Source organism: Lucilia cuprina, chromosome 6 (assembly GCF_022045245.1).
Source record: "Lucilia cuprina isolate Lc7/37 chromosome 6, ASM2204524v1, whole genome shotgun sequence".
Classification (NCBI taxonomy): domain Eukaryota; kingdom Metazoa; phylum Arthropoda; class Insecta; order Diptera; family Calliphoridae; genus Lucilia; species Lucilia cuprina.
Window position 1 is genome coordinate 44,272,275 of NC_060954.1, and position 23,935 is coordinate 44,296,209.

Sequence of the window (23,935 nt, forward strand, 5' to 3'; positions counted from 1 at the left end):
AAAATATTTAATAATTTCAGTACGCACTTTTTACTGGTCACTCATTTTAATCAGATTAACAAAAAAATTAATATAATTGACATTACACATAATAACTGACATGTTTTTAAAAGGTAACTTGATAAAAAAAAAATCAAATAATACTTTGGTTGAAAAATGTAATGAAAAACGTGTGTTAAGAATTTTTCGATCTCACTCCTTAGTAAGAACATTGACTGCAGCATTCTAATTTTATATCAAAATTAAAAAAAAAAACAAGGTTTTATATTTTGTTTTAAAAGTGGTAAATATAACATTAACATTTATGCACTCCAATTATGTTAACGGTTGAAATTCCTTAGCCAACTTCCTAGACACCCAACCCAACTGTTTACACACAAACCTGCGCATTACAATCAAAACAAATAAATTTGCCGGTTTAACTGTTCCCAATACAAAAGACAAAAGCATTGCCAGCATGAGAAAACTCCAAAAATTTATTTAGTACATTAAATCCTCTCAAAATACTGGTTTTGTGACTCTTAGCCATTGAGTTGTATGCGAATTTGAATGCGAAGTCAGAGAAATATTCGTAAAACTAAGGCGAATGCACAAAAAAGAAAAACAAGATACGAACCATATACAAAGACTACTAGTGTTCAAAATTCAAGACAATTCTTTCGAAGCGAAAAAACAAGTTTGGCTCCCTACGAACTAAATGCCTGCACAAAACAAGTTGCTCAATGGCAAATCGAGGTAGGTAGGTGCCAGTAGCATATCATATATATATTTTTTTTGTTTTGCTAGTTTCTTCTTTTCGTTTACTTGCTTTTTTGCCGGCCAAAATGTAACTAAAGAGGGACTTGATTAACAAACGATAACTGAAATAACAAACAGTTTATGCGGATATTGCAAAACGAACGGTACGTTTGTGCGGAATGCAAGTTATGATAAAATTTATTTAACGTTCTTTACAGACGGGTGTCTTTTAAAAGATAATAAAAAAAAAGAATTGCAAAAACAAAAAAAATAATAATAAACCAAACAAAAATAGTTTTAAAGCAAACAAAATAAAGATAAAATACAAAACAAACCAGAAGTTATCTAAAAGCAAAATGTATGAAAAAAAAAATCCTAAAGAAAAAGTAAAATAAATATTTTGAAATTAATACAAATAAAAGTGCATTAACACTTTTGTGCAGTGTCTGTGGGAATTCAAAATTTAAGTGTTGTGAAAATACAAAAGGAAAAAAATAAAATTAAACAAAATCAACCAATTTCTAAGAATTAAGAAAAAAGGTAATTAATTGTTTAATCTCTTTAGTGCAGTTAACAGCAAATTTTAAAGATACATATTACAGTAGGTACTTTAAAAATATTTAAACTACTTATAGTGTTGTTAATGATATTTCTAAATCAGAATGGATTACCTCCTTCAATTGCACAGGATTCTCCGAAGAATTCATTATTTTGTATAATCTGTTATAATAAAACAGTTAAAAGTGTTATATTCGGTTGTGACAAAACTTAAATTTGTAATATGTTAACCATACCCCTTAAAAAAAAGAACTTCCAAAGAAGCCAAAAAAGAAGTACTTACTCCATGGATGTTGTGAAAAAAGACCTAAAGAAGTTATGATTTTAATACAGGCTTGTCAAAGGAGGAATGTCCATTTTATTTAATTTCAAATTCATTACATCTGAAGTCATTATCAGAAAGTAGTTTTTATGCCATTTTTTGGAAGTTATTAGGAAGTGAAATTGTAATATTATTGAATACAACTTATTTTACTCAACTTTAACATAAATAAATAAATGTATAAATGGATTCTTTTCGCTTCTTTAGACGTCAATAAACATCACTTCCAGAGAAATTAAAAAAAAATAACATTGTACTACTTTTGAAGTGGTGATAAATGCTACTCTTTTGGAAGTACTTCGTTTTTTATTTTAACAACAAGTTTTGCACTTATAAACAAAATGATGATATCAATTACCAAATTTGTAAACAAAAATAAAAAAAAAAATCTATTTTTTTCCAAATAACAAATTAATCAGAACAATTAATTTCAATAATTAAGACAAGATTTAACATTGATTATTTCATTAATTATAAAAATTAAATATTCAATTAAAATAAATTTAATTTCTTATTAATTTATTAATCAAAAAAATTAAACGGTTTGATGGAAAAAAATTTTTTTTTTAATCAATTAAGAAGGTGATTAAGACAATCAAATTATTAATCGATTATATCGACCTTTAACAATACGTTCAGAATTTACAAAAAATATCACTTTATTGTCAAATTTGAACATATAAAATGTTTTCAATCAATTAAAAAATTAATTGAATCAATTAAATATTTAATCAAAAGTGTACATTTAGATTTTAAACAACGTGATAATTAAGACAAATAAAAATTTGTTTAAATAAAAATTTAAGAAAGAGAAAAACATGTCAATTGAATATAAACTATTGATATTGTTTTCTGTGTATATTAAACGTAATTATAAGCTCAAAAGCCATATTCGTAAGGTTCAATTGAATGAGTACTATTGCGAAATAATGGACCGATCTTAACCGATCCTTTCAAGAGACTTTGTTCCTGGGACAATAGAAGATCACGTACCAATTGAATTATCTTTAAAATTGCCAACTGTAATTTGATTACAAGGTTTATATGGACGGATGGACGGACTAAACTACATTACTAAAGTGTGGTTGGGTATAAAACAAGTGTTATATGCAATAATTCTATTCTAAGTAATGTTAAACTTTTAGAAAAAAATATTAACTATAAACTAGTTTTCTGTAAGATGGTTGATAGTGTAAACTATGGACCGAAAATAAGTTTTCATAAGTATAGATATCGATTCCTCAAAAACTCTTTTGTGCTCAATTTTAAAGCCAGTTTTAATTCAATTTCTGAATAAGGTCAATTCCTTATACTACTAGGTAGAAAAGTCATTGTTAGACTTGCTTTAGTCGAATTTGATCCCAAAGAGCGTTAAAATCATATTAAATGGGAGGTAAGGCCAATTATGAACCCTTTCTTAAAAAATTTAGTAGGGACATTTCGGTTAACATAAAATAAATGTATGTTAAATAGAAATTATAAATTGTTAAAGTCAAAAAGTGGACCTTTTATGGAGAAGGGGTAGGTTCAATATGGACCGATCCTAACAACCTTGGTAAAGTGATTTTGGTTATCATAAAACTTGTTTATTTTGAAATTCATTTCTAAAATATAATACCTGAGCTCGTAATGAACGTTAAAAATATTTTCTGAGGGTGGCCTGAAGGTTAATTATGAACCGATTACGATACGAGCGATGAAGTCATTTTGTAAGAGGAATTAAATAAACCGCTAGTCATTTTGTAATGGCTACTTTATATGAACCGATAGTCATAAAAATTTGGCAGACAGATTTTGAATTATCATTTGTTCGAGGTCCAGGTGAAATCTTAAACCGATAATTTATGTATATTTTCAATACCAAAAAACTTGCACCAATTTCTCGATAATTGTTTCCTCTAGTAATTTTTCGTTCGGACACTGTTATGTTTTCAACAGACAGACGGAAGGACATTGCCAGATCGTCTTAAAATCTTATGTGGATCACGAATATATTTTAGTTTCTGATTGTCAGGTTGTTTCTTGAAAAATTTAGTCCTCTCGATTTTTGCATTCGAAACCATTGTGTTTTCAACAGACAGTTGGATGGATATGGCTAGATCTTCTTAGAATCTAATGAGGACCAAGACTTAGAACAATATTTCGATGTGTTTTAAACGGAATGACAAAAATAATATATCCCGACTCCCCATTGGTTATAAAAAGGAGATATATTATTTTCGCAATAAACCCACAGGTCAGGTCGTTTCTCGGGAATCTATAATCTATATTAGAGTGTCTCGAGAAATAGCCTTTCTAAGGATCTCATATAGAAATATCACTCTAACAACGCGTATTAATGAATTGAACGCAAGAAATAACTAATAATTTTTGTGGAGCGAATGAAATTCCTGATCTCAGTATTGTTCATTAGCCAATTTTGAGTTAATTACAGAAACTATAATTTTAAAATGTTTTTATAGTCCTTACAGTAAAAAAAAAATTTATTGGATTTGAAAGGAAGGTGTAAACACTTTCTCAATATTTAGCTTACAAAGCATAATCCCGATAATCACGTAAACAGACAAATTTCATAGCTAAATAAAGTTTGCGCAACAAAATTCCTTAAGAATGTTTCTTAACTAAACATGGCCTCCGGTGGTTATTGTTCTATTCTGGTAGACCGGAGGTGGTGAGTTCGATTCCCACCCGTGGCACTGGTTGAGGAGCGCACAATAGGCCCGATTGAGGCCTAGGTGTATTTCTTCGGATTTGATGTGTATACCTCCTTTCTAACTAACTAATTAACTAAATATTAGTTACCACCCAGAAAAAAAAATTCCAAAGAAGCCAAAAATAAGAATTTACTCCATGGAAGTACTGAAAGAAATCTGAAGAAGTGTTGATTTTAACATAGACATGTCATAAGAGGTATGTCCTTTTTATTTGATTCCAAATTCACTACATCTAAAGTAATTCTAAGGAGGCAATTTTGTATGTTCTTTTTAAAAGTTATTAGAAAGGGATTCAAGTTATATTAATAACAAAAAATAACAAAAGTAAATAAATCCTTTTCGCTTTTTAGGAAGTCAATAAATATCACTTCCACAGAAGGTAAACAAATCACCTAGTATTACTTTTGAAGTGGGGACAATGTTATTTTTATGGAAATACTTTGTTCGGTATCGGTTCATAATTGTTTATACCTCTCATATAAGGTTCACTTCCGAAAATGACGTTAGTCGTCATATTACTCATCGAAGTTCCAGATTCGTATTCTCTATAGATCTTTTTACAAAACAACTTCTTTGTAAGTAAACATGGAAGTACTTGACTCCAATGTTGAAATAATGACTTAAAATACTAATAAAGTGATTGTGAACAGATGTTTTATTAGCATTTTAACTAATTACTATTCAGTGCAAGTTTTGCATGGAATAAAAATTATTAAAATGCTTAAGTACTTTTTTAGCCTCTGCACCTTTTTGTACCTTTCTTCTCATAAAAAAGAGTTTTGCATAATATTGGTTTGCTTTATCCTACCCACCACTTTTATGGAGAAATATTAAATGATATAGTTTTAATTTACTACTCATACATATTATCTATGATCTTGTAAGTTTAAAGTGCAAAATTAAGTTTCAATTCAGAAACACAAATAAAAAGTATATAAATTAAAAAACGAAGAAAAGAAAAAACAAATTAAAATGCTGTGTATTCATAACCCAAGAAATACCATTCTTTTTTTCATCTAGTAGTACCTATCTGTATCTGTATTTGTTAAATTAATGTATTAGTGAATCTGTGTGAATTCAAATGGAAGTTAATGTAAAAAACCTGTTTTTTTTAAGTTTCATATTAATATCATAAGCCGGTCATCTTGTTGCAGTTGGTTTGGTTTTATTGTATTACCTTCTATCTAAGCATTCCATTAGGTTGAAAAGTCTGTGCGATTTAAATGTAAAAAAAGTATTTCCATAAAAAGATGCAAATGCAAATGACGTTACAGTGCGTGATATAATTAATGAAAAAAGAATTTAAATTTATTTAAATATAATTAAGTTAGTGATAAAATAAAAGAAAATTACATATTTTAAATTTTAAAACAATTTATCTGCTTTTGTGCTAATATTGTGAGAATCATTGTACTTTTTAACACCACTGTAAACTGTCTGGCATGAAACCCCACTAAAACCAACATTTAATAACTGGTTGCTGTTGGTTTTTATACATATTGCGCTGTTTTTTTTATGCATTTTCTTGTATGGTTCTATACCTTAATCAATGGTTATTTCATGCACAAAACACATGGTTAAAAATGCATTTTCTGTGTTTTTGTTCAGATTAAAAAAAATACTCTTAATAAAAAATATATCTCAAACTGCAGATAGTGCAGTCATTTATAATAAATTTTATAACGGATACCCACAAAATAAAAAAAAAAAACACCAAATAAATATCTAAAGATATTTGTATGTTTTCGTTAAAAAGAAAAAGTTAAATTAAAGCTACCTACATTAAAATTGCATAAAAATAACTTTAAACTATTTTAAAAACGCTCTTAAAGAGTTCAACACAAAAAAGCTACATACCCAGCAGAAGCTAAGAGCTAAAACAGCCTCTTTTCACTACTAATTCATAAGCATTTGAACTCATTATTTTAATACGGTAATGACATTGAAGGCAAGTACTTACCACACTCATTACAAAAAAGGAGTTAAATTGTTATTTAATTTTAAAAACATTGAAAAGTGATATGTTAAAAAAGGTACTATTCACTACTTTTTCATTAGCATTTTAACTCGTCATTGTGATGACGTTGGAGGCAAGTACTTACCACGCTCAGTTATAAATAACTACTTATATAAATACTTACAAAAAAGGAGTTAAAATATAATTTTGTTTTAAGAACATTGAAAAGTAATAAGTTGAAAAACGACTTTTTTAATTAGCATTTTAGCACATTATTTAAATACGGTGATGACATTGGAGACAAGTACTTACCACGCTCACGTATGAACAATTACTTATATAAGTAATTACAAATAATTACTTATATAAGTACTTTATTGTGAGTCATTATAAGAATGCTTAAAACTAAAACAGACTGTAATTAGTAGTCATTAAAAAGGAAGTTGTTATGTAAATATAAGCCATTATTTAAATTTTCCACAAACTTTAACGAGGTTTTGAAAGTATAGGGGAAATGGGTTGATCATAAGGTATTTTGTATTTTAAAAGCCCTATTTGGCACGTTAATTTGTATGGGGCTAGGTGAAATAATGGACCGATATTAACTATTTTCAATAGGCTTCGTCTACAGTACCATAAAAGATCATGTGCCAAATTTCATTGCATTATCTCCAAAATTGCGACCTGTAGTTTGATTACAAAGTTTATAAGTCCTATTCGGGGGTACAGTTGTATGGGGGCTAGGTGAAATAATGAACCGATCTTAACCAATTTCGACCCTGAGACAAAATAGTATGATGCACTAAATTTCATTGAATTATCTTCAAAATTGCGACCTGACAGACGGACAGACGGATGGACATACGTAAATCAACTCAGGAAATGATTCTGAGCCGATTGGTATACTTTAAGGTGGGTATAGGACCAATATTATTGTACGTTACAAACATAGGCACAAACCCAATATACCCTCCCCACTGAAGTGTTGTAGGGTAGAAAAATTACGACATACTACGATACAACCTTACAACACCGATTGTGAATTGGACAAATATATATTTTTTTTCAAATTTGATCTGGATATCTTACTTTGTCAATAAAATAAATGTATGTGTTTCTGTAACTTTCGGAAGTGCATCCATATGAAAGGTATATGGGAGGTATGAGCAAATATAGACCGATCCAAAAAAAAAAAACAAATATATTTATAACGAATGAAATCACAGCTTGTAAAATAAAAAAAGTTTTGAAAAATTTTTGGGTGATAGAGATATTTTCAGTCTCCTCAGGAAATATGAAAAAATTCCGATTTTTGGATGTAGTTTAAAATTTTGAAATTTTTACGTTCTGAACTGATTTCGCTGATTTTTAATGCCTAACTAATCAGAAAAACAGTGAATGTTTCTGGTGAAATACGGCTATTTCCTTAGCTTGATTTAAACGTCTTTAAACCAGACAAATGGATAATTCTTAGTGTTATACATGCAAAGACAAACATATATATGTAAATATTCTGATGCTGGTGGAGGGTATAAAAATATACTTAAAAATTAATCTCTTTATAAAATACTCTAACTCATAATTAAAGGCTGCTTTTAGAAAATAATTATCACATTACTATTGATAGAAATAACTTGTTGAGAATGACTTCAGATGTAGTGGTTTTGGAATCAAATAAAAGCACTATGACAAGCCTGTGTTAAACTCATCACTTCTTTTTGGTCGTTTTTAGTACTTCCAAGTAGTAAATTGTACTCTTTGGAAGTTCTTTTTTTTTTTGATGGGTAAGGTCCTTTTCAAACAAATTTGTAAACTATAGCTACCCAAGTTCTTTTAGGCAATTTGTTTAGTTGAAAATTTACACTAATTTGAAAATATCCTGTATAACCAAAATATCCAATTTTAATTCTCCCTAAATCCAACAGTACTCAACTTAAAGCAAATTTCATTCAAATCGATTTTTTGAATTGGATTACTTGGCACGAAATTGCAGAAAGAAAATTCCGGAAAAAATTGTTAATAATAATCGACAGCCTTAAAATTTAGTTAAAGTTTATCAAAGAAATATAAAATATTTACATAAATATTTAAATTATTATATACGTACTATAGGGTATCTACTGCAGCCTGTCCTAACCAATTACCATTACATTTTCCTGTTTGTTGTCTTCATTTATTTGCCTGTTATTTTCATGCATTTTATTCTTAATGCCAATGTAAAAAAAGAGCAACAGCAATAGCAACACAAATAGTTATAAAGCAACAAAAAAATAATAAAAAATACAAGAAATGAATAAACCTGCCGCTGTGCGAACATGAGTCAACAACATCAACAGATGACAATGACAGCAGCAGACTGGTTTTTTTGTTTGTTTGTTTGTTGCTGTCTTGTTGACTGCATGCCAGGCAAGCAAGCAGGCAGGCAGGCAGGTTGCAATATTGGAGAAACAAGACAACAATGACTATATATAAATATGTGAGACTATTATATACATTTATATATATATTTCCATTTGGTCTTATATATTAGTCTCCAATCGTACAATTCTGATTTGAGAAATATGCGAAAAACTATTTCTTTTTGCTTGTGATATGTCAACATAATTTGATTAATTAAATGTTAATTAAGTTGTAAATAAACAAGACTATGTAGTTAGTTAATTTAATTTACTACTTAGTATTAAGGAAAAACAAGTATGAGTGTATGTAAGTGTTTTAAAAGCGGCTATATGTTTGATATTAAAAAAATGTTGTATGTGATTTATATATTATAGTATTATTGTACATTTTAAAGACTTTTATGCTGTTCTTAATTTCTGAAAAAGCAGATATTTTGATGGATATACAACATAAGTGAGCAGATTCAATTTCTTTTTTTAAATGTATAACTTGCCCTTGTTTGAATTATAATTTCTTTTTATAAAAATGAAATTCGAATTTGAAATTTAATACAATTATAGGAAACAAAACCATTTTTTTCTATTAAAAAAAATCATAGTTTCAATTTGTATTTAATTAACATTATATTTACTTTTACTTACACAAACACATACATATCCCTCCCTCCACTATATACATGTCAATAACAGATTAGACAATCACTTTAAAACAATATGTAGGAAAATACAAACATACGTATAAACATAAAACCAATATTCCTAAAATCATATTAAATTCCTAAACAAACCAACCAACCAACCAACCTACATATATGCCACAATTACGTAAACAAAGTAAACTAGCAACATAAAACTAAATAACAACACAAAAGAATCATCCGCAAATAACATTTAATTCTAATGGTAATACACTCTTAATCTAAGGTCAAAACTATTAAAATCCCATCAGAAAGGCACAGAAAATGTTGTAGTAAAAATAAAAACAAATAATCATTTGAACTGTTAGAAAATGATTTGAAAATAGAGCGAACGGTGTCGAATAAAAACCTTAACGTAATACAAGAACTAAATGTCACACATAAACACTCATAATAAAACACTCTACGTACATACATACATAAGTATTTTTATATGTATTTATAAAACAATAACAAAAGTCACAAATACTAAACATAAACGAATACATACATATACAGATACAAAAGTATAGAGATACAAGTGCACAGACTAAATACAATTATCTACTAACAGATGCAAAATGAAGGAAGGTCCCTCAACAACGGGCCGTTTCTCTTTAAAGTTTCAAAATGATATTGCCTTGGGATATAATATTCGAGCTAAGATTATCCTACTATTAGTCTAAACTTATAGTCTAGCAAGATGTTTTGTGTATAGACAATTTTTAAAGTTTTTACTATTTTCAGTTTTAATGTCTCGAATTTAGAAGGCTCCAATGAACTGGTATCGGTTATAGACGTAGTTTAGACTGGTTTCAAGTGCAGATGCAAAAGGAATGATCCTTAATAATAGACTGTTCCACTTTAACAAGTAGTAAAATTCAAATGGTTATTGCCTTGGGATAAATTATATAAACTAAGATCAACCTAGTAATGTCTGCATATAGACAAGTTCTGAAGTCTATATTCATTTCAATACTCTCGAATATAGAAGGTTAATAGATTTATCTGATTGGCCAATTGATTGTTCCATAGTTTCAAGTAAAGAATGTTCACTTTAGTATCGGCTACACAGAATTCTCCAGTCTCGACTCTTAACAGTATCATTGTCTCGACCATGGACTATTCTCTAGTCCCTACTATAGACAATTTTCAAGTTTGCATTACAGACACTACTTTATTTTCCGCTATAAACAATTCTATAATCTCGACTATAAATAGTTCTACAGTCTCGACAATGTTCTATAGTCTTAACTATAGACAGTGCTATAGTCTCGACTGTAGACAGTGCTATAGTCTCGACTATAGACAGTTCTATAGTCTCGACTATAGACAGTTCTATAGTCTTGACTGTAGACAGCTCTATAGTCTCGACTATAGACAGTTATAGTCTCGGCTATAGAGAGTTCCTTAGTATCGACTATAGACAGTTCTATTGTTTCGACTATAGACAGTTTTATAGTCTCGACTGTAGACAGCTCAATAGTCTTGACTATAGACAGTTATAGTCTCGACTATAGAGAGTTCCTTAGTATCGACTATAGACAGTTCTATTGTTTCGACTATAGACAGTTTTATAGTCTCGACTATAGGCAGTTCTAAAGTCTCGACTATAGACAGTTCTATAGTCTCGACTATAGTCAGTTCTATAGTCTCGACTATAGATAGTTTTATAGTCTCGACTATAGACAGTTCTATAATCTCGAATAAGGCAGTTCTATAGTCTCGACTATAGACAGTTCTATAGTCTCGACTATAGACAGTTCTATAGTCTCGACTATAGACAGTTCTATAGTCTCGACTATAGACAGTTCTATAGTCTTGACTATAGACAGTTCTATAGTCTCGACTATAGACAGTTCTATAGTCTCGACTATAGAAAGTTCTATAGTCTCGACTATAGACAGTTCTATAGTCTCGACTATAGACAGTTCTATAGTCTCGACTATAGACAGTTCTATAGTCTCGACTATAGACAGTTCTATAGTCTCGACTATAGACAGTTCTATAGTCTCGACTATAGACAGTTCTATAGTCTCGACTATAGACAGTTCTATAGTCTCGACTATAGACAGTTCTATAGTCTCGACTATAGATAGTTCTATAGTCTCAACTATAGACAGTTCTATAGTCTCGACTATAGAAAGTTCTATAGTCTCAACTATAGAAAGTTCTATAGTCTCAACTATAGAAAGTTCTATAGTCTCAACTATAGACAGTTCTATAGTCTCGACAATAGACAGTTCTATACTTAGTTTCGACTATAGACAGTTCTATAGTATCGACTATAGACAGTTCTATAGTCTCTACTATAGACAGTTCTATAGTATCGACTATAGACAGTTCTGTAGTCTCTACTATAGACAGTTCTATAGTCTCTACTATAGACAGTTCTATAGTCTCGACTAAAGACAGTCCTATAGTCTCGACTATAAATAATTATAAAGTCTCGACTATGGACAGTTTTATAGTCTGGAATATAGACAGTTCTATAGTCTCAAGAAATTGTAATAGTCCCGACTATGGACAGTTCCATAGTTTCCACTATGGAAAGTTTTAGAGCCTTAACGAAAGACTGTTGTATTGTCACGACTAAAGACAGTTGTTTTGTCTCGACTATAGACAATTCCATAGTTTCGACTATCGACACATCCGTAGTCTCAACTATAGTTGAGATTACTATAGTTGAGTCTGGAATATGGACAGTTCTTTTGTCTCGACTATAGACTGTGTTATAGTCTCCACTAAGGACAGTTCTATAATCTCAAGTGCCAACAATAGATAGTTTTATAGTTTCGAGTATAGACAGTTTTACAGCCTCTACTCTTTACCGTTCCATTGTATCGACTAAAGACTGTTCTACAGTCGCGACTATAGACAATTCTAAAGACAGATATAGACAATTGTATAGGCAGATCTATAATCTCAACTTTACATAGTTTTGTACTCTTGACTCTAAACAGTTCAATAGTTTGGTCTATGATTCTAAAATTAGCGTCCTTGTCTCGCCTATAGCCAGTTTCATAGTCTCGACAGTAAATTCATCAGTAGTATGCACTATCTACTGTATCATATTTAGTTTTAAACGGTGATGAAATAAGAAAACTTATATTGAAAAATGTAACAAATGTGTTTTGGAAGGACCTGCCTAATGTACATAATATCAAATATTAACAATAAAATCCGGTACAAATACTACACATACATATACGTATATATACATACATATGTGAAAAAGTAGAAAACATTGACAACATCCCGTTAAAAGGCAGAAAATTTGTACAAAAACAAAATATAATTCTAATGTTAAAAAAACAAATCTCTATATTAGACAACAATAATGTCTAGACACTCAATAGAACTGTTTGAAAAGGACCATTAAAAGTGAACAGGATATAAGAATATTGCTACAAAAGTATGAAATTGTCACTGTGGTACTAGGTTTAATTAAAAAAAAAAATACGGTGTAATAAAAATATGAATACGGCGCACGGGAAAAATAAATGTTTAAATATGTTTTTAAAAGGCCCAAATATTACTGTAAGGACAATTAAAATTATATTATTAAATGGAGTCCTAGGCGGACAAAACTTTATTTTCAAGTTTTTTTTTTTAATAGTAAAATATTAAAGATATGCATATGTTTTTTGAAGGTTTAATATGGAATTTTAAAGCGTTTTTTGGCCAACATTATTTAGATTATATTAAAGCCCTTAAGTGACCAGAGGAAATATACCGAGATGACTTGGTCCATTTTTTACAATTTTGATTTCTTAATATATTTTTTTGCTAGACCACTGTTTGTCTCTCTTTTCCAAACAATCAATACAAGAAAACAAATAAGCATAAGAAATATAAGATGATCAGCAAATAAAAATTAAAAGTGGCAATAACATTGACCGAATAGAATATACTCAAACACACACAGACACAAACACTCACACACACACACACAAATACATGCAAACAAATAAAGAACATTTTAGCTTTTAAGAATTAAGTAAAAAAGGGAAAAAACATCATTTAAAGTGGATGGATGGATAGATGGACGGATGACCTAACATTGAAACATTCAATATTTTTTCCGAAAGCTAAAAACAAAATCACACTTACAACAACAACAGCCATCAGCTAGCCAAGTAAAGTTTTTCTAGTTAAATTTAATTTTGTTAGCTGTAAGCAACATCATATAATTGAAAAATGTATGAAAGTAAAAGATGTAAAGATGTATCTAACATATTAACAACATCCTTTTAGCAATCTAAAACAAACGCAGAAAACTGTAACGTGAAATCTCTGCTGTAAAGAGAAAGCAAATATAGATACAATATCTCCTATAACCACATAGTACGACACAGTTCCTTAGAGTTTTATAGTTTTACGTTTTTTCCAGAGTTAAATCAAAGTGTCTTTTGATGATAAAACATAAAAATCCATCTAACCAACAGCAATCACCATTATCACAACGTTTAAAGCAAAAAAGGGCAAACAAAATCTGCTGAATGAATAAATGAAGAAAAAATATATATAAACAAGTAGTCAGACATACATCGCCAAAAGTTGTCTGTAAGACAAATTACCTTTATGAACTATGTATTTACATATTATTGCTACAAAGGAGTAAAAGTAAATGGGAATTGTAAAAAAATACATTAGAAAAAAAATTGTATTCAGTGTACTTGTAATCAAAAACACGTAATGCAGGTTTTTATGCTGATAGGCAAACATTTTTTTGTAATGGAAATTTAAATGATTTATCTCTGGTTTGAAATTGTATAAAAATTTTATGATTTTGAGTTGAACAAATGGTTTAAAATTTTTTTTACACCCTACACCACTATAATGGGGAGAGTATTACGCGCTTGTGCTGATGTTTATAACATCTAAAAATATTGGTTCTACATCCACCTTAAGGAATAACAATCGAGTCGATTTAGCTATGTCCGTCCGTCTGTACGTATATCTATCTGTCTGTTTGCCTGTCTGTGAGTGTGTTTATGTTAAACAATTTGTAAGATAATTTGATGAAATTTGGCACAAACTTGTTTTTACCAAAGAACGATTTTTGTAATAATCGGGCATAACTTTCATATGAAATATTACAAAATATGGTATATTTGTTATCGAATTTAATTTGTCCCATTCAAAATTAAGTGATTTTGTATCCAGGCTATGCGAACACGTCAACCCATATAGCCCATTTTTAACACCAAAAAAACCTTACCTGTTAGAAATATTTGTGGAAAATTTCAACTCTCTAGCTCTTTCCATTCGGACTCTATCGTGCATTCAAGAGACAGATAGACAGACATTGCTATGCCGTCTTAGATTTCAATAAGGGTTAAGATTATATATATTTCGATGTATTACAAACGAAATGACAAATCCAATATACCACCATCTTTTTTTTAAATAATGGGTATAAAAAGTATATAGAAATCATAGTTGTGAAATTTGATACAGACTTGGATATACTCTTATAAACTTGAACAATGTGATCAATTTACTGAGACAGCTCTAAAAGAGGTTATACGAATCAGCAAGTCGAACTAATAGAACTGTCTATAGTCCGACAATGTAGAACAGTTTATAGTCGTGGCTATAGACCAGTCTAAAGTCAATACTAGGAACAAGAACACCAGTCTATAGTGACTGTGGAACTGTCTATTAGAGATACAAGCCGAATCGGCTTAACTCGGCGGCAGCTAGCCGCCGGTAATATTTTTCAAGCCGCGCCGCGCCGCCGCCGTCTTCTTTCGGCTCAAAAGTTAAGCCGGCTTAAATGTAGCCGCTGATAAAGATTGGAATCACACATGTATTTCGGAAAATAAATTCACAAATTTGAACGGAGTTGCCACTATTTTAAATTATTATTGCAAATTGAAAAGTGTTGCCACACAATATTGTGCTAATTTTAAAATTGTGAAAACTACTATAAATGTTAATTTTTCTGTAGAAAAAACTTAGAGACAGGTTTCTATATAACAGACTATTATACAGAGATTTTTCAATATAATAAACGCTTATAAGGTCAATTTCTGAAGAAAAGATTAAATTGAGCCGACAATTTAGCCGCCGCCGATATTTTCTACAATAAGCCGCCGCCGCCGCCGCCGACGTATAAAGGTTGCGCCGCCGCCGCCGATCATTTTGCATCAGCTTGTATCTGTGCTGTCTATACATACAATGGACCAAAAAATAGAATTTTACATTGAAATCTCTGGGCTGAAGCTGAGAATATTAGTACCTTACACCAACTATATAATGTTAAAAAATTAGCCTACAATGGAATGGAATAACATAAGTCGAACTGCTTTATGCTTAGGGTGTGCTTTATGATTCTTATACACCGAAATTTATTCCGTTTATTAGACATTACCATATGTTAGTCTTTTCACCACAGAGCAGAAGAGAATGCCATGTGGACTACTGGTTATAGTGGTACAAAATCCTTAATTCGATTCCCAGATCAAAACATTCCAAAGACCGAGGATACAGTTGAATCTACTAAGTTTTAGTCCCAACAGACTACAGGTATTCGTATGTTGTTAATTTGACCCCATTTCGACGTAACAAGTTCTAGTTGTAACTACACTATACACGACCAGAGTTACTTGAGTTAAAAGTGAATGACGTATTGATTTACATACATATCTCAGGACTCCTTTGGTGGTACGCTACCAAGATAATTAACTATCAAGTAGGGTTTTATCATTTTGTTTGTAACACGAGCAAATTTTAATCTTAAACCTACATTTGTAAATATTTTCTGTATGAAATTCCAAAATGATCAATGCCCAAGTCTAGGGAGGAAGTGTTTTAAGTTTTAAGTCCACTTGAAGAAATATTTTGTTTTAAAATATCAAATATTAGATAATAAATATCGAGAATGTCCTTCTATACATTTTTCTGACAAGTATATTGATGGTGGACATATGAGAAATGAATCCTGTTGACATTAACATACATATGCATGTGTGTGTGTATATATTACTGAACATATATAATTAAAAATTTCACAATTTTAATTACTATTAAAATAAATAACCTCCTCAACAAACAGTTATTTTTTGTCTAGCTTCTTAATTATGCTCTATAAGGAGATAATTAATTATTTATTAAAAAAATATATATTTTTTAATACATGCATATTAAATATTTTAAACTTTATAATTAAATTTAATAGCTTTAAGTCTAATAAATCTTCTTAATAGCTATATGTGTATATGATTTTAAACATATACACACATACACAGTAGCACATAAAATATTTATTTAATGGAAGGAAACAAAATTTAAATCATACCAAAAAGGAAAGGAAACGAAACATAAAAAAACAAGAAAGCAAATATATCTAATAATCATAAAAAAATATACAAGTAGCAACAGAATACAAAATACCTAACTCTAGACTGAGTCCCTGGGTGAAGAATGTAATGGAATTATAAATAATACTGCTAAAACATAAAATAAAACAAAACACAACGAAATAAAATTAAATATAATAAAAAAAGAACAAGTAGTAGCAGAAAAATACTTGTATAAGAGCTTAATTGTTGTTAATGCCTTTTTAATTGTACCATTAATTGCTGACGCCTTGTCATAGGGTTTATGGTAGAGAAAAAATGTAGCAACAACTAAAACAATAAGAAAAAAGACCCTAATGAAACAACAATAATGAGAACGGCAAAAGGATATGAAAAAAATTGTATTAAAATACGACTTGAAGTTAGTAGGCATAAGTATATACGAGTAAAGGAAAAGTCGGTCAAATCAGGACTAAATGTTACCTTACACTAATAGAACAGGATCCGCACTGCTTTTATACACTACACCCCTATAATGAGGAAGGTGTTATAGGTTGGAGCTGATACATGTATGTAATGCCAACCAAAAACTAATCGTTATTAGAATTATTCTAAAAGTCGATTTACACTGCAGCTAACTTAAATATGTTCACTGTTTTGTTCAATGTCAGCTATGCAAACGACTCAGGTAGAGCTTCCTTTCAAAAATCATAAAAATAATGATTATATCGATCTGGACCTTCTTATTTTTTTTTTATCCGAAAAAAACGAGATGTTGATATAGCTTTTTATAACCATGAGGATTTCTCTTTAAGAGTTGTAATTGGAGTGGTTGGTTGTAATTAGAGTGTTTATTAATTTTTTAATATTTTTAAAGCCTTGGCCCATCTTACAATTCGTTTTACTGTAGCTAGGCTTGCTGTAACATCCACTTTTTCTCCAATTTTTGCTACAGAATCACTTGACTTGGAAATTTTATGGAATCTCTTTATCTCCATCTCCATTTATGCTTTCTTAATATTCGAATTGTTTTCTTATACAATTGCGAATTACATTCTGAATTTGCCCATTTTTTTTTTGCCAAATTCCTGTGATTTTGGACAGTTTCCAAAAACGCTTGAATTTTGTCATTTTATTCTTTAGTTAATGCCTTGCCTTATTTGTTAAAAAATATATTGTCTGTATTCACAGATACTAGAATATAAATGGATTTTACTTCAAATATTCAAAAATTCATTCTATACTTTCATAAAGTGTTGAGCCGCACTGAAAAATACGAGACTAGTGCTGAAATTCTACATAAATAAATGTATTAGGAGCAAAAATATCTCTACCGAATATATGAGAAATGGTCTATAACTAATCCTACCCCCATATTAGGTCTTTATAACCTATGGCATTATATTATCACGACTAGTCTAGGAATGCAACGTACATACTTAATTAGGATGGCGAGACATCGTACTTGTATGGATACGTGAACAAGGGGACTCTACAGGCAATGGAATTGCTGACGAGCTCGCGAAGGCGCGTTCGAAGTTGCCTGACTCGGATATGGACCATTTCTATGGTACTCCAATAGGAGTATGCAAAAGACTCATAGATAACAAACTCCAATAGCACTGATTAGTTGCCCTTTCGAGTCTCATGACTCCTCTCAAACTCTCTCTCTATCTATATCATAATCTCCGTCTTTCAGCATATACTACTACTATTCTTGCTACAACTTTCTATGTCCTCTTCCTTTTTCTTTTTAAAAATACCCAAAGGTGTCACAAAAGGAACAAAGGACCCATCTATCGCCGTCTTAACTTCCAACCAACCAATGACATTATATTTAGCCCCATTCGACCAAATGTTTATAAAGAGTGTTTCATTTATGATATAGGTTTCATTATATAATTCGGCAAGGTTATCAACGCTAGTATAAAACTTATATGCACCGCTATTTGTCGAGATACTAGTATATTAAACATAATTATAAGCTCGAAAGCCTTGTTCCGACTTTGATTTACCGGTTTTAAACATTTTCAATAGGCGTTGTTACAGGAATAATAGATGATCATATTAGGGTTCATTGAATTATCTTTTAAAAATGGGAACTGTAGTTTGATTACAAGTTTTATAATCTCTTTTCAGGAGTTCAGTTGTATGGGGGCTTGGTGAAATAATAAACCGTTTATTGTTGAATAAAATTGTGGATATTTAAGTGAAATTTTGATGGGAGCTTTTCATAGGGGCTAGGGTCATATCAAGACCTATTATTATGGAATTCGTGAGGGTCATCAAGTCTAGTGTAGTTGTATGTAGGCTAGGTGAAATAATAGACCGATCTTAACCATTTTCAATAGATTTCGTCCCTGGGACAATAGGAGATCATGTACCAAATTTCATTGATTCATTTTATTATCTTCAAAATTGCGACATGTAGTTTGATTACAAGGTTTACATTGACGGACAGACGGACGGACATCAACGGACGAAAATCAACTCAAAAATGATTCTGGCAATTGGTATACTTTAAGGTGGAAGTTCTTAAAATTACTTTAACATATTAAAAATCAGGATTTCATATTCGATATGAGAGATGTGTATGTACATACATACCTATCTGTGTCAATATATATAAATCATTTCCTACATTACACACATTATCAAATGACACATACCAGTTTATAATTAACCCTTTCAATGACATTATAAATTATTCTATTTTTATTTTCCAGTACATACGTATATATCTATTTAATTATTACAATTATTAGGAATTGGTTTTTGTTTATTATTTGATACCTTAGTGAAATCAAAACATTATATTGTTAATGTTTAAATGATTAATTATTTCATTTAATGTACCTTTTCGAATTAATTGCTTATAAAATATCGAAACAAAAAATTATACCTATATCACTATAATCAGAACTAGTTGGTGTTTAACACTTTATGTCTTTTAGACTTTCTTTTCTTTATTCACATTACTAATGTTTCTTTTCGTTTTCAATTTCCATAAGAATTGTATCAAAATCTTTACTAAAACTAAAGCTAAAAAACTTATTAAAGCAAATATACATAATATTGCAATTATTACATCAACATTGTAAAATTGCCACCATGTCAAATTCTGTCCCATGTTGCGTAAATGTGCGGCACCTTTATGACGTAAAACATATTCAATCCAATAGACAGCACGTTCTAGGGGTGTATTTTGTTGATCACGAAATCTAAGTGATAAAGTTTTGGCAATGTTTGCATAGTATGGGGTTTCTAAAAGTTCATTGAAAGCTTTTGCAAGACTTTTTTCCGTTATGGTGTGTAATTTAATGGACACTCCATTGCCTACCCTTTTGACGTAGTCCACATAATCTTCCTGCTTTTCTGTAGAGATCACACCCAAAATCGGTAGACCATGATAGACAGTCTCTATAATGCTAAGAAAACCACCAGGGGTTATGTAAAGTTGGATATTAGGATGTGGTAGTATAGAGGCTTCAACAAAGTTAGGAGATATATATACATTTGACGGTGGATTAGAAATTTTCTGGGAAGTTTTCCAAAATACAATCTGAGGCATGGACTTAAATTGTTGTAGAAATATATTTATTGTTTGCTGATTCAATTTAACATCTAAAGATATAAGAATAACTCCTTCATGACTGCTATCTAAGATTTGCTTTATAACCGGTGTTAAAGGTTCGGGATTTGTTACAATATTTAAACCAGCCACTTCAATCATATTGGGTACATATGGTCTTGGTGTCGTTAGCACAAAGTGATCATTCAATAGAACTAAAGAGAAATTTTTTTGTGCTTCTTCGAAAGTTAATTTTGCATTGGGATAATAAAAATTATAGATTTGTTTTTGTATCGGCATATATTTGCGGTAGTAATGAGCCAGTTCCACAAAATACAAGATAACATTTAAAAGTCTTTCCCAAAAAGTCATTTCATGCAAAGGTAAAATCAAATTTGGTAAGTAAGACTTGGGACTTATATTACCCACTAATTCATCAATTGAAATCATAGCACCCAACGTGGAGACACCTACAATAGGAGCCTGCAAATACTCCGATAAACCAAAAAATGATTCTGAAAAGAATACCTCCATAATAATTAAATCGATTTTCTCTTTATTCAATATATGACGAACTGTCGCATCATTTTGTATATTTATACACATTTGGAAAGCTCGATTGTATAAATCATCCATTATCTCATAATAATTTGATTCGATATTATCGACGGTGAAATTTTTATAGTCTGTAATAAATTCAAAGTTAAAATTAGTTGTTGTAAACTTTAAAAGGCAATCATCACTTTACCTATAAATAAATTTAAATTTTTCTTAACCACAACATCACGAAAATTGGGCACTGGTTGTTTTTGTGGAAAACTTGTTATGGACGTTATTTGGTGGCCACGTCTCGCCAATTCTTTTAGTAACGGCTCTATAAAGGCATATTGCGATGGCACAGGCATTCCAAATAATGATAGTATATGTGCCGCATAAAAAGAATTGGGAAATATACACAATACTATTAAAAGATATTTGGAAGGCATTTGCTTTTTAAATTATTTACATTTATTATAAATTGACCAAATGCTTAAACTACTGGTTGGGTACTAAATAATTGTTCTCTAGTTAAGCATTGAAATTTATTATCTTTATTAGAATATTAACAACTTTTATAATGTTTTTTGTTCAATATCTTTTAGAGATAATGATTTTTTTTTGTTGTAAAGAATAACAAGTAAAAGTGTTATATTTGACTACACCGAATCTTATATACCCATCATCAAACTGTGTGCCCTAAATGGAATGCTCCCCTATAAACGCACAATAATGTGCGTTAAATTAGTTTTCTAAAGGGGTCCTTATATGGTGGGAAATGTTAATTATGGAGTAATTTCTATAAAACTCGGTAGTGAGATTTGTGCTCATAAAGGGGTATCATTCGCCGTTAGGGCACATCTGCCAGTAGCGAATAACTTGAAAACCGAGTTATCGATTTTATTGCATTATAAAATTTTGTTTTCGTTTATCGCTTATCTATCATCTCTGAAAGTTTGAAAGATTAAAAAATTTTGAAAATTTTTTGCTTTATTTTACTAATGACAAATCTGTCACAGCCTCTTTGCGTATTTACCCCATGGGTGGTAACTAACCATTTTTGGTTAGTAGAAATTTTTGTACATTAGGATGACTTAGGAAAGATCGAATGGGATAAAACTAAAGATAACTTATCTAAGTATCCAAACCAAGAAAAAAACTAATAATATGTACTGGGGTTTTAATTTGAGGCCGCCTCATAAAAAGTGGCACATGGTCCCCTTTCTACCCTACTCGTACTTTCAAGACAGTAGTAACCTTACCTCCCACATAATATCCCCCTCATTTTCTGAGGAGGACCTTATGTGGGGGCAGCATTAATTATGGATCGATCTTCATGAAATAGATTTTTTTCTCGTCAGAAACTTACTTAAATTGTCATTTTTTGGAAGGGGCCCTATAGGGTCAATTATGGTCCTATCCTCATAAAATTTGGTGGAGAGAATTTGACGTATATTAGTCCTTTTTATGCCCAATATCGTTGCTATACCCGCATTTTTTAAATAGTTATGACTGTTAAAGCTGTATTTCGGGGTCCATTTGTACGGTGGCTATGCAAACACGTGGACAACTATTGCCCATTTTTAATACCAAACAAACCTTACACCTATAAGAAATATTTGTGAAAAATTTAAACTCTCTAGCTTTGTCCGTTCGAACTTTGTCGTGCTTTCAAAAGACAAACAGACAGATGATTATTATAACCCCACTATATATATATACTTTTGTGGATAAATGATCAATATTTCGATGTGTTACAAATCGAATGACAAAATCAATATACCTCCATCTTTTTGATAGGGGTATAAAAACAATAAAGTGCCCCCAAAATAAAAGTTGTTAATGTTTCCAATGAAAATTAATATTTAGTTTATTCGAACATTGAAAATGGTCAATTTACCAAATATTAAAGCCATGACAAAAATTTTGAGAGATGATATCTTACCATAACAAAAGGCTGTAATTATACCCTGCAAAAAAATTTGGTTCTACACCCACGCTATTGAAATGGTTAAAATCCATCGGCCATGCCCGACTATAATTTCATATTTGCTTTAAATTATTTTTCTCCATACAAATGGGACTACCCTATTGTATACACTTTAGATATACATATGTATGCCTTATCTGCATGTATGTGAATGTACTTAAAAAATGGTAAACAAATCGCATAGCAGTTCGGGTATAAACAAATTGAAAATGTAAACAAATTGATTGCTAATTATTAGAACAAGTACTTAGGCCATATGTTGGCAGATTTTGTCAGACAATCTAATCTAATCGAGCATTTTCTTTGGTAAATTTTTTTTGGATTTTTGGATTTTTTGGACTAAAATTCTGCTAAACTTGTATTTATCACTTATCTTAAGTTTAAATATTAATTTAAACAAAAGAATTTAAAAAATATAATATAAAATTAACAATAAATTTAATCAATATATAACACTCCAACCAATAGTAATTTACTATTAAATTACTATTGATTGGAGTACCTTACCTGTCCCAATATGGTTTGTAGTAAAATAAACATAAGAAAACTACTTAAGTAAATAAAAAAAAAATATTATCTATTTATATTACACAAGTATTTGTAAAATATTTTACCTTGACAAGTATAAGTATAATCGAAAGCTTTTTCTATATTTAGAAAACTTACAGAAATTTTTTCTTAACATATTTTTTTAAAAAGACCTACATATCGTTCTGATTACATATTAGTGCTTTAATAACGTCTTATTAATAATCTATTATATAAATACTTCCTCACTCATTAGTAAGCTTCTGAGTGATGATATAGAAGTGTAAAATTTTTCTCACAAAATTTACGTTTACTGATTATTCAAATTAATTGTTAGAGATTGCGCAAGTGTTTAGCTCCAATGACATCACCATGTTAAAACAAGTAGGAAAGTATAGTCGGGCATGGCCGACCATATAATACCCTACACCATGAGTATATTTTTACAATTTTTACTTTTATAAAATTTTTATTTTTTGTAAAGAAACTTTTATGTTGAATATTACCATAATTCCAAAATATTTAAGCCATTTATTGATAAAAAAACTAAAATTTCTAAATGAGGCTTTATATAGATCAAATATGGGCCGATCCTCGGTAAATTTGGGAAAATGATATATTTCTAAATAATAGTTAG

At 30.1% G+C, this 23,935-nt stretch overlaps 2 protein-coding genes across 5 annotated transcripts in view; one reads left to right on the top strand and one right to left on the bottom strand.

Annotated features, from left to right (window-relative positions):
* Nucleotides 1–849: 849 nt before the first annotated feature.
* Nucleotides 850–23,935, top strand: part of LOC111684296 (semaphorin-2A) — a 170,054-nt gene continuing 146,968 nt past the window's right edge. For 3 of the 4 annotated variants that reach the window (XM_046953549.1, XM_046953548.1, XM_046953550.1), the window contains exon 1: nt 852–1,278. The gene's annotated coding sequence lies outside the window, so the exon portion shown is untranslated. Of the gene's footprint in view, nt 1,279–23,935 lie in introns of all 4 variants that reach the window. The other variant, XM_046953552.1, reaches the window with a different exon arrangement.
* Nucleotides 19,605–21,277, bottom strand: LOC111684294 (UDP-glucosyltransferase 2-like). The gene is made up of 2 exons (XM_023446433.2): nt 20,992–21,277; nt 19,605–20,929 (listed from the first exon to the last, which is right to left on the bottom strand). The coding sequence occupies exons 1-2, from the start codon at nt 21,227–21,229 to the stop codon at nt 19,623–19,625; spliced, it is 1,545 nt and encodes a 514-aa protein (XP_023302201.2). The 5' UTR covers nt 21,230–21,277; the 3' UTR covers nt 19,605–19,622.